Source organism: Lissotriton helveticus, chromosome 3_1, assembly GCF_964261635.1.
Source record: "Lissotriton helveticus chromosome 3_1, aLisHel1.1, whole genome shotgun sequence".
Lineage (NCBI taxonomy): Eukaryota > Metazoa > Chordata > Amphibia > Caudata > Salamandridae > Lissotriton > Lissotriton helveticus.
In genome coordinates, this window is record NC_136061.1 from 499,327,775 (window position 1) to 499,343,341 (window position 15,567).

At 49.4% G+C, this 15,567-nt stretch overlaps 1 protein-coding gene across 2 annotated transcripts in view; it reads left to right on the forward strand.

Moving 5' to 3' along the window:
• The window catches only part of GLS (glutaminase), a 926,246-nt gene that overhangs the window by 860,741 nt on the left and 49,938 nt on the right, over positions 1-15,567 (forward strand). For both annotated transcript variants that reach the window (XM_078680394.1, XM_078680395.1), the window contains exon 17: positions 11,221-11,284. In XM_078680394.1, coding sequence (XP_078536520.1) covers positions 11,221-11,284 — 64 coding nt within the window. The remainder of the gene's footprint in view (positions 1-11,220; positions 11,285-15,567) is intronic.

Consider the following 15,567-nt stretch of genomic DNA (forward strand, 5'->3'; position numbering starts at 1 on the left):
TCCTGTTCCTTACGTGATGCCTCATTGGGACTTGAATCTTGTTCTGACTTATCTGATGTGCGCTCCCTTTGAGCCACTTCACAATTGTCCTCTCCGTCTTCTTACTCTTAAGACTGCATTCCTGGTTGCCATCACCTCTACCAGAAGGGTGAGTGAGCTCCAGGCTCTATCTTCTAAGCCTCCTTTCCTTTCTGTCCATCCGGACAAAGTTGTCTTGAGAACACGTCCCTCTTTCCTGCCCAAAGTAGTCACATTCTTCCACATCGGGCAGTCTATCACCATGCCCACCTTCTTTCCGCCTCCGCATCCCTCAAAAGAGTAAGAGAGGCTCCACCGTTTGGACCCAAAACGCGCGATCTCATTCTATCTGGACTGCACTCGCCAGTTCCGGGTGGAAGACCAGCTCTTTGTTGGTTACGTGGGCGCTAAGAAAGGACGGGCGATGCACATACGAACCATTTCTCGATGGGTCTTTTTGTGCATAAAGGCTTGTTATTCACTGTCTAAAAAGGAGCCCCTGTGGGGCTGCATGCCCATTCCACTCCGGCCACGGCGGCTACTACTACCCTGGGTCGGGGAGTCCCCTTGCAGGACATCTGTCAGGCAGCTACGTGGGCCTCGCTGCACATGTTCGCTAGACACTACTGCCTGGACAGCCAAGTCCGGAGAGATGGCTTTTGCGGCCGTTCTGTTCTCCAGGACTTTCTGGTGTGATCATTGGTTCGCAGACCCACCACCGGGGTTGGTATTGCTGGGGTATCTATTCTAAGGTAAGGAATCTAACACTAACCTGTTTCTTTCAGATGCACAAGTTACTTACCTTCGGTAACGATATATCTGTAAGAAACAGTAGTTAGTGTTAGATTCCTTACCGCCCCACCCATCCTCCCCATTCTGCGAACCGATATCTAGGGTTAAGGTTCTTCCCTTTGAGGGACCTAGTTTCATGGCACCAATGTCGGTTTTTATCATGGCTCTGCGTTTCTTGCACGGAAAAGCTGTGTATAAGAAGCGACGTCCGCGCGCGAGGTCGGCGTCTAAGTACTCTGACGACTTCATTCTGACTCCAACGACGCCGAAGACGGACGCGGAGCCGCAGACGACGCGTACTGACGCGCAGGGGTACTGCTACGCAAAACTTTCCGGATACAGTCTGAAGCCTGGGGATATTCTAAGGTGAAGCATCTAACACTAACTACTGTTTCTTACAGATATATCATTACCGAAGGTAAGTAACTTGTGCGTCCAGCAGTCAGCGTCCCCAAAGCCTGTAGGACCTGCCCTGTACTCAAATAACAGACTCTGTCTCCCGTGAGCCCTAGATTTGCTCAAGCAACGACTTACCCACAGAATCCTGATCCAGGCGGCTCCACCATTCTGCACCACTCTGCACCCCAGGCCCGAGATCAAGTGGCCCAACACCATGAGGCAGTCTCCCTAACGATACTGACCTGGCATCTGGTGATTCCTGACCTCCTTCAAGCCTCAAGATGATGCCTGCAGCCTCAGTCTGAAGGATCCCCCGACCACGACTGGAGCTGGTAAAGAAACCCAACGCCAAAAGACACCCCACTGCCTTGGGTGGCCCAACCATAGGTTTCCAGGCTTCCCCCAAGAACCCAACTTACCTCTCAAGCCGGTGGTCGCTTTCAAGAAATTTCCCTGCCCAAGCCTGCAGCAACTTTGAGGAACCAAAAGTATCAATTGTAAAACACATAGTCCCACAGTCTTCTTGGCACCGTGCACCCGGCTGCCCCAGTGCCGCTGATGGTGCAGCTCCTGTGCTGATCATTGGCTCCTGCAGTTCTGACCTGCACCAACAGCCAAGTGGCCTGCTCGTAAGCAGTCCCTGACCGAAGGCCCCCTTAGCCCCATTGGCTAACATTGGGCCCCTGTACTCTGCACCCGGCAGCCCCAGTGCCTCTGGTGGTGCATTTGGAGTGCCTACATAGACCTTGAGGAACCTTGGTCCTAACCCCTAAAACTCTCATTCGTAAGTCCAGTACTTACCTGTATAACCAATAACCATTTTTCTCCGATAGGAAGCAATGTTATAAGTTTTTTCAAAAAATGTTTTGTGTTTAACTGCTGTTTCTATGGAAGAAAAGAAACTACACCTTAAGCCCTAAAAAGCCTTTTTTACCGTGTTTGGTGAGATCTCCTGGTGTGTTATCTAAGCAAACCACCTGAGTAGTCAATGTAATCAGAAAGTAATTGAAAAATATTCCAAAAGTAATGACTATGTAACTTAAATTGTTTTTGAAACAGTACCAAACTGTAACAATTGCAAATCCATTCACAATTGCATTTCTGTGTAAAGTTTTACCATTGAAAGTACATATCTGATAGCGACTACTAGCCGCAGATTCCTTAAGGTAGAATTATCCCCAAGCGTGAGACTGCATCCGGAAAAATGTTGCCACAGCATCCCTGCGCGCCGGGGGAACGGCATCACGCGACTCTGCCCAGGCATTGTCTGTGTGCATGACGTCAGCGAGGTCACATAAGTCCCACTCCGGCGCGCCTACGTCAGTTTTTTCCTTTTCCGCGTGCAACACAGTTCCGAATCCTGCTCCGGGCCTGTTCAGGCCTTTCCCTTTCGCTATTGCGTGTGTGTGGGAACAGTGTGCGAATGCCTTCGGGCTTTAAGACGTGCTCGTCTTGTGGACGCCTGATGTCGGAAAGGGAACCTCACATTATCTGCATGTGGTGTTTGGGGGGAGCATCACGACTCCACGGATTGTGAGGCGTGCCAGCATATGAAACCGAAGTCCCGGCGGGAGCACCGGATGAAACTTCTCTCCGGTCTCATGTCCAGGTCTGCATCGTCACCCCGACCGGCCCCTGTGGAGGGTTTTCGGAACCGCCGTTTCCGTTGTCGTTCTCGTCCTTCTTCTGGGTCGCAAGGGCATCGCTCACCTGTCGGTAAGTGTCGCAGTTTGTCCCCGAGGGTCAGTTCCCAGCCTGTTGGGGGCATTGGCTCTCCGAGGGTGATGCGTCCCGCGTGTCGTCCCCCTCTCCACAATTTCCCGGTGTGGGGGCGACTAGAGCCCTGGTGGAGAAATATGCGGTGGGTTTGCAGGCCTCACTGGCTTCTCCTCCTCCTCCTTACCCTCCTGGGGCATCAGCGGTTCCCTTGCAGAGTGCGGGCCCTCCGATGCATCGCCGGCGACTCCGGCCTGGGCGCTACTGGTTTGGATCCAGGTTCGGAGGAGGTGGTGCCGTTGGGGTGCGGCCCTTCGGACCACGTCGCCTCTGCTTCGCCACAAACTCCTGCGGGAGTCCCTGTGGTGTCGTGGGTGGTCGCCGGGGCTCGGGACTTATCCACGAGCCCCTCTCGGCCCTCTGGACAGGCAGTGATCCTGTCTGAGGCTGAGGTGATGCCGCTACGGTGCCTGTTACTGCTGGCCCTGGCAGCGCCACAGAGGTCGGCGGAAGGCCCCTCTCATCCTGTATTGGGTCGAGGCTGGCGGGGGACTCCTTATCCCTCCCCAGAACCCTCTTGTCCTTCCACGCAGGCGGCTGCCTCGTCCGAGGTCAGGTCGGCACCTTTCCAGCGCCGTTCCTTCGCCGCCCCGGCTCAAGCCCAGCCCGGTCTCCTGCTCCGTGCGCTATAGCGGAGGCTAGTCCGGCGTCTCCCCTGGCGCCAGATGACGATGTCCTGCCTCAGATTGCGGACTCTACGGTGCCAGGCCGAAGTCGGGTCGTTGACTTGTTTTCGGACGCCTCCTCTTCTCCAGAGGTTCGGCGCTTGCTGGTGTCGTCCTCGCCGCAGACGGGCCGCCGCGTCGTGGCTTTTTCCCCGACGTCGTCTAAGGACGGCTCCTCGCCGTCTCCGCGGCAGCGGTCTTTGCCGGAGGAGCCGCAGGTCCCCCCCTTTCCGGACCTGGCCCTTTTTCCCTCCAGTTGGCTTGGGGGACGGCCACCTTAGCTTGCAGCTGTCGCAGACCGAGGAGCTGCTCTCCCCTACGCAGGGCCCTCCGGAGACGGTTGAGGCTTTCGCTTGCGCTGTTTCCACCGCTGTGGGAATTTTGCGCATGAGTGATCCAGCTGCCCATTACCCCGCGGATTATCTTCTGGAGGTTCCCCATCAGGGCTCTAGTGGTAGGGAGCTGCTGCTTCCTTTCGAGGGTTCGCTCCAGTCTTCCCTTTTGGGGACCCGGTGCCTCAACTCCTTCTGCTCCGCCACCTTCCGGCACCGCATGATCCGGTGTGTCTTTTCCTCCACTCCTCTGCCAGAGGCCCTCTTTTGCAAAATGCCTTTCCCTCCCTGCTGCTGCTGTTGTCTCTGCCGTCACGGGAGGCCCGCTGGCTGGACTCTTGGGGGCGCAATATGTTCGCCTCGACCAGTGTGGCTCTGCGCGCTTTAACACTCTGTGTGTTCTGGGTAGGGCAACTTCTTGCTTGTGGGACTCGGCGGAGTCCCTTGTGTGTGCAGCTTCTCAGTAGGGTGCTTGTGTTGATTTGAGGTGCCATGCGTTAGACGGCTGGGAGCTGGCGGCGTTTATTCTTCGCTCTGCTCTGGACATCACGGAGGTGCTTGGTCGTGCCATGGCTTCCTCGGTTGCAATTCGCCGCCATGCCTGGCTTCGGGCCAGTGTGTTCCCAGAGAATTTTAGGGAACGGCTGGTGGACCTTCCTTTCGATGGTGCTCTTTTGTTCCACGCCCCTGCGGACTGGGCCATTCAGAGGTTCTTGGTGGGGCTTCGGCCTCCTCCTCCTCCCCCTCAGTGACCTGTGAGTTGATCTGGTTTTTGGGAGATGTTGTTTCGTTGGGGCGGTTCGCCCCAGTTGTGTAATCCGTGTGCATATATATCATGCTGGCCCAGAGACTAGGCCTTCTGTTTTTTTCTCTTTGTCTGCTTGACAAGCCTTCCGCTGGGTTTTTCTGCAGGTCTTTTCTGTTGTCCTCTACTGCGTAAGTTTCTTCCTAAGAAACTTCCCATGTCTTGGGACTTAACATGCCCAATGTGGGGTAGTGGTAGCTGTTATATAGCTTGTCGTGTGCTGGGGAGCTGTGGTCGCCTTCGGGCCTCTGCTCTCCATGGCGTTAAGGTATGTTGCTGTAGCAGCCCTCTTGCTGATGGCTTGGAATACCTTGGTTTGTACCCCAGGGTGCTCTTCTCTGGGGTCGCTGTGCTGTTAGCCTGGTCTTGCCTACTGTCTGCGGCCTGAAGTCATGGCTCTGTCTGGTTCCGCTTCTTTTTGACTCGTGTGGATGGACTCCTTCCTGGGGCGTGTCCGGGCCCTTCTTCGCCTTCCTGATTTCTGTCTTCGGCTGATGTCTGGCTTGGTCTGGGTGCATTGTCCTGTGATGTTCTCTGCCTCTGGCTGTGCTTGCCGATGCCAACCTGTTGTTTTTCTGTACCGTTGAGCTTTCTTGGCACTTTAGTAGTCAGCCATTCTTGCCTTGACCGCTTTTTCTGCTGGTACCCTGCACTCAGTTCTACCTCTCCTCCCTGACGGCTGAGATGGTTCTTGAGTTCCTCCCTCTTTCTGGCGCAGTTTGTACTTGCGGAGCATTTAACGGTTCTTCCTGGGTGACCTCAGGCTCCCCTTTCTGCTTCCGCCTGCTTTATTGCTGACGGCGCCGTTCTGTCTGGTCTATTACCTTCTGGCTGTGATAGACTTGGCTGCCCTCTTCACTGGGTGTAATCCCGGTGGAGGGGTTTGCCTTTGCTGTACCTCTTCTCCTTAGAGTCCCTAGTTTGATCTTCTTCCTCGGTGCTCCTCTTTCTTGCCTTGGCCTTGGGCGGAGGTTCTGTTGCCTTGCACTGGCGTGGTTTGCTTTGGACTTCTTTCGCCTTGCCCTTGTTTCCTCTGCTGAGTGACGGCGGGCTACCTCTTCTCTTGTTTTTCCTGCATCCCCTTTGGGGTCGGTGGTCTTCTCCTTATAGGGGTTCCCCTTGCCTGGGGGACAGGGCTCCTCGTCCTGTCCTTGGAACTCGTTCCCGGTCGGACCCTCTGTTATGTCCAGGCTGGCGGGGTCCTATCGCAGACCCTCCTTCTCCATGGGTATGGCTAGGGTATCTATTCTACATTAAGGAATATGTGGTTAGTAGTCTTTATCAGATGTACAAGTTACTTACCTTCGGTAACAATGTATCTGGTAGAGACGATTCTAGCCGCAGATTCCTTTATGGCCCGCCCTTCCTCCCCGTTCTGCGAGGTACTTTGGCTTGGTCTTCTGCACTCGCCCCCCTGTGGGTGGTTATGTCTTCTGTGAGTGCTTTCTTCCCCTTTTTCTGACAGGATGTTCGTCCTCTTTATTTGTTCCTTTTCCTCCCCTGTTTGGCACTTTGGAGGATGGGTTTATGGGTACTTCTGTGCCCTTATGCTCTGGTTGCTCCAGGTTGGAGCCAGTTCTTCAACCCCATCCCGTCCCCTCCCCTCCCTCTCCCCTTTATGACTAGGGTTCTGGGGCCTCTGCTATCCTCTAGGTTGGAGTCTTTTGGCTGTGCCTCTGCCCCTTGTTCCTTGGGGGTTGTCACACTCTGTGATGGGGCTGTCTTGTAGCTTTGTCATTCCTTGTTTGTCCCGAACTGGTTCACCTTCATTGCTATTGGTTGGGGTTGTAGTCCTGCTACAGGTTATCATGACATTTTTACATATGTTCTTTGTCTCCAAGGGGGCTATCTCAGTACTGGCAGCGTTGCTGCTCAGGGCAGGGCTCTGTTATTTATTCTTCCCTGCATTTGGGTACTGCAGTGCCTGGCACTGCTCTCTATGGTGTGTTCCTCACCATTCCTTTTATCCACTTTTTCTGTTATTTCGCATACTGTTCCCATACTCTCACAGTTTTGTCTGATGGCTCTCCGTTGTGGTGCGGAAAAGTTCTCCAAAGAAAACGGATGTAGGTGTGCCGGGGTGGGACTTATATGACCTCACTGACATCACATAAGCAGACAACGCCTGGGCGGAGTTGCGTGATGCTGTTCCCCCGGCGCACGTGGATGCTGTGGCAAAAAATTTCCAGATCCAGTCTCACGCCTGGGGATAATTCTACGTTAAGGAATCTGCGGCTAGAATCGTCTCTACCAGATACATCGATACCAAAGGTAAGTAACTCGTACTTTACCTACCTGTGCCAAGCCCTGCTGGGTTCTAAAAATAAAATATACACATACATTTTTATACTTACCCAATTGGTCTGGATTCTGTCTCTGAGTGTGTGTAATCAGTCCTTGATTGAGTGAATATAAAAAATGCTTAACACACCCTCTGCTTAAGCCTAACTGCTCGCCCACACTACCACAAAGAGAGCTGTTGTACTTACCTAATTTAGCCTCTGCTATACGTCTGGGGACTCCCTGGACTCCGTGCACACTATGCTTTACTTTGGTATAGTACATACAGAGCCAGCTTCCTACACATGGTTCGCAGCAAAGGCTGTTGATCCCCTTTCTGCCCCTCTTTCAGAGGTTCTTTTGTACATACTTTCTTTGGCCCAGAAGGGCTCTGCTGTGGGCACCCTTAAGGATTATCTTTTGGCTAGCTCTGCTTTTCTGAGACTTTCATATCAACCCTCTTTGTTCAAATCTCCTGTTGTCAATAGGTTTCTTAAGAGCCTTACTCGCTTGTTCCCTCTCCTTTCATAATTCCCCAATAGGATTTCATTTTGGTTTTGACTTTTCTTATGTGTGCTTCCTTCAAGCCTCTTCATAATTGCCCTCTCAGGCTTCTAACCCTTATGACTGCTTTCCTCATTGTCATCACCTCTGCTCACAGAGTTAGCAAGCTCCAGGCTCTGTCTTCCAAGCCTCCCAATCTGTCTGTTCATCCAGATAAAGTGGTGCTTCTAACAAAATCTTTGTTCCTTCCTAAAGTAGTCTCGCCCTTTCAGATGGGACAATCCAGTACTCTTTCCACCTTTTACCCGCACACACATCCCTCCAAGGAAGAGGAGAGACTCCACCGCCTGGATCAAAAGCGTGTGTTGCCTTTCTATCTTGATCATACCAAAGACTTCCGGGTGGACGATCAACTCTACATTGGCTATGTGGGTGCCATGAAAGGTCGGGCAGTACAGAAAAGGACCATCTCTCGATCGGTTGTCCTCTGCATTAAATTGTGCTGCGCATTGGCAAACAAAGTACCTCCTGTGGGGTTACGTGCTCACTCTACTAGAGCTACAGCGGCAACCACTGCGTTAGCACGCAGAGTCCCAGTCCTGGATGTCTGTCTGGCATCAACGTGGAGATCTCTGCACACGTTTACCAGACACTACTGCCTGGACAGCCAAGTCCGGAGGGATGTGTACTTTGCCTGTTCTGTCCGCTAGAACTTCCTCGTGTGATCTTGGTTCACAGACCCTCCTCCGGGGTTGGTATTGCTGGGGTATCTATTCTAAAGGTAAGGAATCTACAACTAGAAGTCTCCCTCAGATTAATAAGCTACTTACCTTCGGTAACGATGTATCTGGTAGAGACATATTCTAGTTTGACACCAGTTGGGAAGGGAGGGGCGCAGGCTCAGTGTCGGTAACAAAAATACTGGCTGGTGACGTCACCGCAGCCATATAGCATTCACCCTGGCACAACATCAGTTCTAGTTCTAGTCCAGCCCGGCATTGCTGATCCTGAACTCACGCTCTCTGAGTTTTCATGCCTTAGCACTTCAAAAACAATTATTTTTCAGTGCAGTGGAAGGATCTCTCCCATGAAGCATTCAGGCTTTAAGCCCTGTATAGACTGTGAGGGACAGATGGTCTGTATAAGGATATTGCCATGATACAAGAGTCCAAATGTAGAACATCAAGAAGGGAAGTGAGTATTGACACTGAGCAGTCATCTGCCCAGTGTGGGTGCTAGTCCACTCAAAGCTGCAGCCCAACATCCTTGACAGGATCCCTGTACAGGAGTCCTGGTAGCCCTTTCTTCAGCCAATTATTGCGGATTCCCCAAATACTTTGTTGAAGTCAGATCCATTAACTTTAAAGAAGTGAATACACATGATAAATTTCTTGTACGCTTGAATGATTTAAGTTGCGTATCTAGGTTTGTCATTCATTTTGCCAGAGAACACTTTTCATAAGAACTATTAGTTTCACTGCACAAAAAATGTGTGTGAGACATATTTGAGACTCAATAAAAGCACTGGGCCCCATGAACAAACATGTCATTCTGAGTAACGTTAACTTACTCTGGATATACTCTAAGAATTCCAAGAGTAAATAACACCCACTATTGGACGACAGTTTTGTGAATCTGACTGCTTGTGGTATTTCTAAATGAATTGGTATTTGGTGATAGTGTGACTTTGGGATAGTTTTTCTTACTTTGGCCTGTAAACAGGGTTGGACTGGCCAGTCCTCGATAAGCTAAGATGACAGGTCAATGTGAGGGTCGGTTTTTTGGCTGTTTCTTGGCCTTGTTTATGGTCTGCAGGGTATGTTTTTACTGTTGATTTCCTTGATACTGAAACGAATTTTGCCTGTAGAAATCTCAAATCCATGTGGGCTTCCTGCTTCAGTTTGCAAACATGGGCCACTTTATTAGCACTCCAAAACAGTAATAGGTGCCACTTTTCTTTTAAGGTCTGGATCTATTTTCTGTTATAGTACGACCCTGTAAACGATTTTGAGAAGCTTTTCAGTTTGAATAGTGTACAGATCCAAGTATATCAGTGTTTCTCAGTGCTGAAGTCACTAGTTCAATGGTTCAAGAGGCATATCAAATAAAAGGGGAAAATGACGACTCCCCCGCCCACGACCTTTAGAAACCTGGATTGAGTTGTTTCCCAGTTAATTTACACTTTAAAATCTAAAGTTTACACGGGTATTGTGCCTCAGGAAAGTCACTTTTAAATGACGTTCCTGTGATGCAACCTTGTAAATATGCCCGTAACCGCAGCAGTTTGTTACAGCAAAGGGGCAGGCAATGGGTGATGCTGTGGGCGTTCCACCGCAACTCCCATGCTTTTTAACGCTGCCCCCTATTTACATATCTATTTACAATAAAAGCACTGGGCCCTGTCAACAAAAATTTCATTCTGAGTAACGGTGATTTACTCTGGATTTACGTCGAAATTACCAAGAGTAGATAACAGCTACTCATGGACGCATGGGGGCAGCGCCAAAAATAAGACCCGGGAAAACCTCGTCATAAACAGGCGCATCAAGGAGATTGTTGGATGTTCAGGAAGGTGTCACTTCCTGCACATAAACAATCATTAGAAAATTACTCTTTGCAACTTCTATATGTGCTGCATTCTGCAACACACATAGAAGTTACAAATCACCATTAGTGATTGTTTATTGTTTATGTGCAGGGAGGGACACATACCTGCACATAAACAATCATTCTGTGCAATGCAGGCATCCTTGCACTATGGTGCAAGGATACCTGCATTGGCGGTAGGCAGCTTAATGTAGCGCCAGCACTAGGAGAAACGCAAGGGACCACCACATTTTTGTGACTACAGCGCATCCCTGCGTTTTTAAACTGTCGGAGCGCAGCATTAGCAATTTTGGCTTAATGCCAGGCTCGACAGTTTCTTGTAAATATCCCCCTTTGAACCTTAGTTTTGAGATTCACACCATTATTTCTGAGGATACTTCACCCTCAGAGTATATGATATTACTGCAAACACCTTCCATTAATACCATACGTTTTCCCTCTTGCGGTGGTGTGCAAGCACGGACTCTGAGATGTTTGTCAGCATGGATTTTGCTATTGTTTACCGTGCGAAAATCAAGAAGCCAAACATCCATTAGTGCTGTAATTGGGAGGAAACTCGGATTTGATCGCAAGCTCCTGCTTGCGATCAAATCCGGTGTGACCCAGTGGGACCTAATCGTGTTCTTAACTTTTTGAATCACAACATAACAGAATCCCTGTGTGCCTTATAAAAAGCCAGGCTCATGCTTTAGTTGAAGTTGTTCTCTTGTCCATTCACAAACACTGCTGGCGATGTATTTTTTTAATCGTTTGTTATAGCACAAGTTTGTTATGTTGTAGCACAATAGCAGCAGGATACCACTTAACAAGTAGGTTTCTTACTGACTCAATCGTGCATTTTATGGAGGAGTCTCATACAAACATGGGCATAAAAAGTGGAAATGCAAAAAAGAGGGAGATCTTATCAGGTACAGGTGTCAAGGAAACGTATTCCAGAAACCACCGGAGACGTCTCTCCTGTAAGATTTGCAAGTCACTGTGTAATCATGGCTTACAAAGTACCTTTCGTACTATTTATGACTAACACTGTATAATTCCATAGGTCATGTGGAGGTGGTCCGTTTCCTACTGGAAGCCTGCAAAGTTAACCCATTCCCTAAGGACCGGTAAGTTAATGATCATTTCAAATTACTATTCTTCGGTCAGTAAATGTATGTTATTTTGTGCTAGCTTCTCACTAACAGTATGTTCAGAACTTTGTATCCCACCGTTTGTGAGGTTTTGATATGTGAGCACAATTTGCACTCTGACATCTTGGTTGGTTTTTTTATGTTTCATTTTTCACAACATTAAAATGTAAAGAATCCGTTCTCTTAAATTCCGATATTTTGTTTTTGGTGGGGTTAGGGGACAATCTGAATTAGATTTCAGAGCAATTTTGAAATATGCAAGCTCAACTGAATATGCTGGTATTAGCATGCATGTGTAAAAAATACAACATAACTCACAGACCACAGAAGAAGTGCATATTATGTAAGTATTTAACAATGATCAGACCTGTCTCTTGCAGCCATTTCGTAGTATATGTGTTGCAGAGCTGAAGACTTGTGGGTGGGTGACTGTTTCTCTGGTCCCTGTTCTTTTTCGACTGGTGTGTGCCGTGCACTGACCTTAGTGGAAACTAGAAGGTGTTGGTTCTCATGATATCGGACTGAGGTTTGATAACTTCTTTGAGGGACCAAGTCATTCCCAGGCCTCTGCAACCAGACGGCCATGGCACCACTGTTTCCTCCTTCTGAATTCGGTTTGGCTTAAGAAATAGAGTCTTTTCTGATCTGAGCTTACTGCTCAGGGCCTAACGGGGGCCAGTTTTTGTAGATATTTTTTACTTTTGTTCGTGGATGTTTTGTTGATCAAGCACATTAATTTGAATTTGAATGGCATTTCTGAGTAATAGCGAGTTGTGGCCTAACTTCATAATCTGTACAAAAGCCTCTTTATCTGACTCTAGTTCCTGTCGAGCTTCTGTATGTATGTCGTCGTGTTGATTGTATTGCAGTAGTCTGGTAGGATTCATGCAGTTGTGATTTTGATGTTGTGGTCTGATTACAGTGCCAAGAAGATCTCCCCAAGCTTTATAATCGCGAAGTGCTCTTTTCTGCTGCTGTAATTTTCTCGATGAAAGAAAGGGCCTGGAAAACAAAACTCCTAAATACTTGGCTAATCCAAATTCGCCTGGAAAATCGAGAAGAGATAGTCTAATCAAAATCTCATTCACAAAATTGTTCAGGCACAGACAGTTCTCTAACTTGAAAAAGAAGTTGTCATAACGTGACTGCCTGGCCCTGTGTGTGACAGGACAGGCAAGGGGCGGAAAGGGCGTGGGGAGAAGCGGAAGCAAGAAAGGGAAAGGCAGTTAGAAGGTACAGAGGGGAAATAAAGACGTGTCCACCTTACCTCTTCGGCTCCTGTGTTCTATGTGGGGTGAGAAGCGACAATGGCGACGAGGGTGGGATTCCAAGATTAAATCCCACGTCGCTCCAGCACCCTGCTGCCTGCAAGCAGCCGAACACCACGAGCCTGCAGCCCCGTCGGAGCGGTGAGCGAGCAGACGAAGACGCGCTCACCCGCTGCCCAGTTGCCATCAAAGCGGCGCCAAAGAGAGAAGCCGTCCTCCAGGGAAAGCGACCCTGATACCCAATAACCCGGCGGCTGTGACCGGGGAAGAGCGCATAAGACGCTGTGGCCACCCGACAGAAAGAAAAGGGCGTGAGAGACGCTACAGCCTCAAGGAGGAGAGCGCGAGAGACGCTGCGGCCACAAACAGACGGGGTGAGTCCCTGAAGTGAAGCAACAGCCCCCAGTACAGTAGATTCACCCAAAAAAAACTAATAGCGAGCACCCAGCAGCACGCTCCTACAGTTAAATTCGCCTCACCCAAGCAGAGCCACGTGTCACAAACGGCGGCCATCTTGAGGTCAGGCGCTGCCCATTGAGATTGAGGTGTCGGCCATCTTAGAGTCAGGCGGTTGGGAAGGCCTACAGCAAACATACACAGAAAAGAGTGAAAATTACGGTGAACATAAAGAAGCATAAGTACATAACAAGTGAAGAAAGGAGTAAAAGCAATAAACACTAATAAAAGACAAGAAGTGAAACACATCAAATGCTGGCAAATGCAAGCACAAGCAGGTACAAGAAGACAGCAAGAAGTCCAACGAACACTGGCAACGAAAGAAGGACTGCCAACAAGCACAAACAACAAGCATAAGCAAATACAAGTAGAAACACCACAAGCACGAGACAAGGCAAAGTGTGAAGCAACAAACCCAGGCAAATGCAAGCCTTAAATGCAACGAGCACGAGCAAATACAACTAACAACATAATAAACACATACAACAAGCATTGGTAACTACACAGCAAACAAACAATGAAATAAGCCTGCGTAAATACACGAAATAGAACAAGAAAAGAAGCACAAGTAAAGACAACAGTGGAACCAAACGCAACAATTACGAACAAAGAAACGTACTGCCAGCGGGTGAGTGACGACCAAGCTGACCTCAAAAAACCAAATTCTTCTAACTGAGGCTTGCGCATCCTACCATCATGCCAGTGAGGAAAGACGCGCATAAACACAACCCCTACATCGGAATACCTCCTCCAATGGCACAGACCAGCAGTCACTGTCTAGGTCCCGAATGGTCAAGGTGGCTGGAGTTGTTGGACGAATTCCTCGTAACGATCGGCGAGCGAAGGGATAGCAAACGTCGACTACTATTGCTTCAGCTGGTGGGTCACGAAGGCAGACGTCTAATCAAAACATTTTCAACAAAAGACACAGAGACATACAGGAAACTCAGAGAGACGCTACTCACTCATTTCTACGCAACGGAAGACGTGGATCGTGAACGCATTGCTTTCAACACGGCACGGCAGGAACCTCTAGAATCCTTACCAAGTTTCATTACCCGGCTACAACGTCTAGTGAAATGTTGCCACTTCGACACCTTCACAAATGAAGATGCAATCCGACTGCGAGTGATTGAAGGATGTTCAAAACCCGACACCAAGCGCAAAATCATTCAAGGGCGATTCTCGCTACAAGAGATCATCAGGAGAGCCGAAATGGGAGAGCGGGTCACAGCGAGGGAAGTGTCCAAAGCATTTCACCAGGACGCAGGAAACAATGAGAGAAGAAAAGAATCATTCTCCATGTCCGCGAGGAAAACTCAGGAGTCAAACAAAACCCGAGAGAGGGAGGGCGAAAGCGGACTAGAGGCAAGATGTCATGAGAGACAGAGACAAAGTGACAGGGAAGCAGGAAACAAACAGAGACGAAAGGAGACATCCTCCATGTCCGCGAGGAAGGCCCAGGAGACAAACAAAACCCGAGAGAGGGAGAGCGAAAGCGGACCAGAGACAAGATACCATGAAAGACGAAGTGACAGGGAACTCCCTGAGTCACCAACACAAAGGACAATGGATAAGAGTATACGGAAGACTAGGACAGCCAGGAACAACCGGATTGACATGACACTGAGAAGTCACTTAACACACTACTTTGGAGACATATCAAACAGTGACACAGACCACACAGAGGAAGCCGAGACCAGTCTACTCAATGGTCATGATGAAACTACCAAACACAGGCGAGGGGACAAGCCACGCCATCCCCAGAAACCGAGAGACACATACACTCGAATGACTCAAGACGCATACACTCAAGCCATCTGTGATCAGGAGAAAACAGAGAAGAGTCGAACACTATCCCAAGACCAAACCAAGGAAATAAATACGGGGCTAGCAAACAAACCCGTCACAGCAATAACACAAAAGACACTTCAAAAGATGCACCCAGAGGAGTATCTCCTCGACAGCGTTGACTCTAGGAGTGTGGCATCGACCGACTCAGAAAGCATGTCCGGACAACCATTGAAACCAACAGAATCCTGGTGTCTCCTCGACAGCGTCGACTTTAGGAGTGTGTCATCGACCGATTCAGAAAGCACGTCCGGACAATCACTTAAATCAACAGACTCCTGGTACCGACAATGGTCACGGCGTCCACCACTTGAAAACACAAGAGGAGCAAAGACCGTCGTCCTTGTCCGAAACAACACACCTCAGGCCAACAACCGGCAATGCCTGAACTCTTCACAAGACAACATGCCACGCCAGCCACAGGAACATCATGACGTGAAGAATATACCGTCACCACTGAAGGGGTCAGCAAGGCTTACACAAAAGGGACACAAAAGAAGAACAGATGCCGGTGACTGTATCCACTGGGCGGGAAGGGATCACCCAGTTACCCTACTCAGAGGGGCCAACCCGGTGGGAAAAAGAGGTCACCATCATCAGTCAGAAAGGAAACGCACACCTGGGTTATCTAGTATGCCTGTCCGTGGACAGGAGGACAAGGAGGCCCCTGACCGAATAAGACAA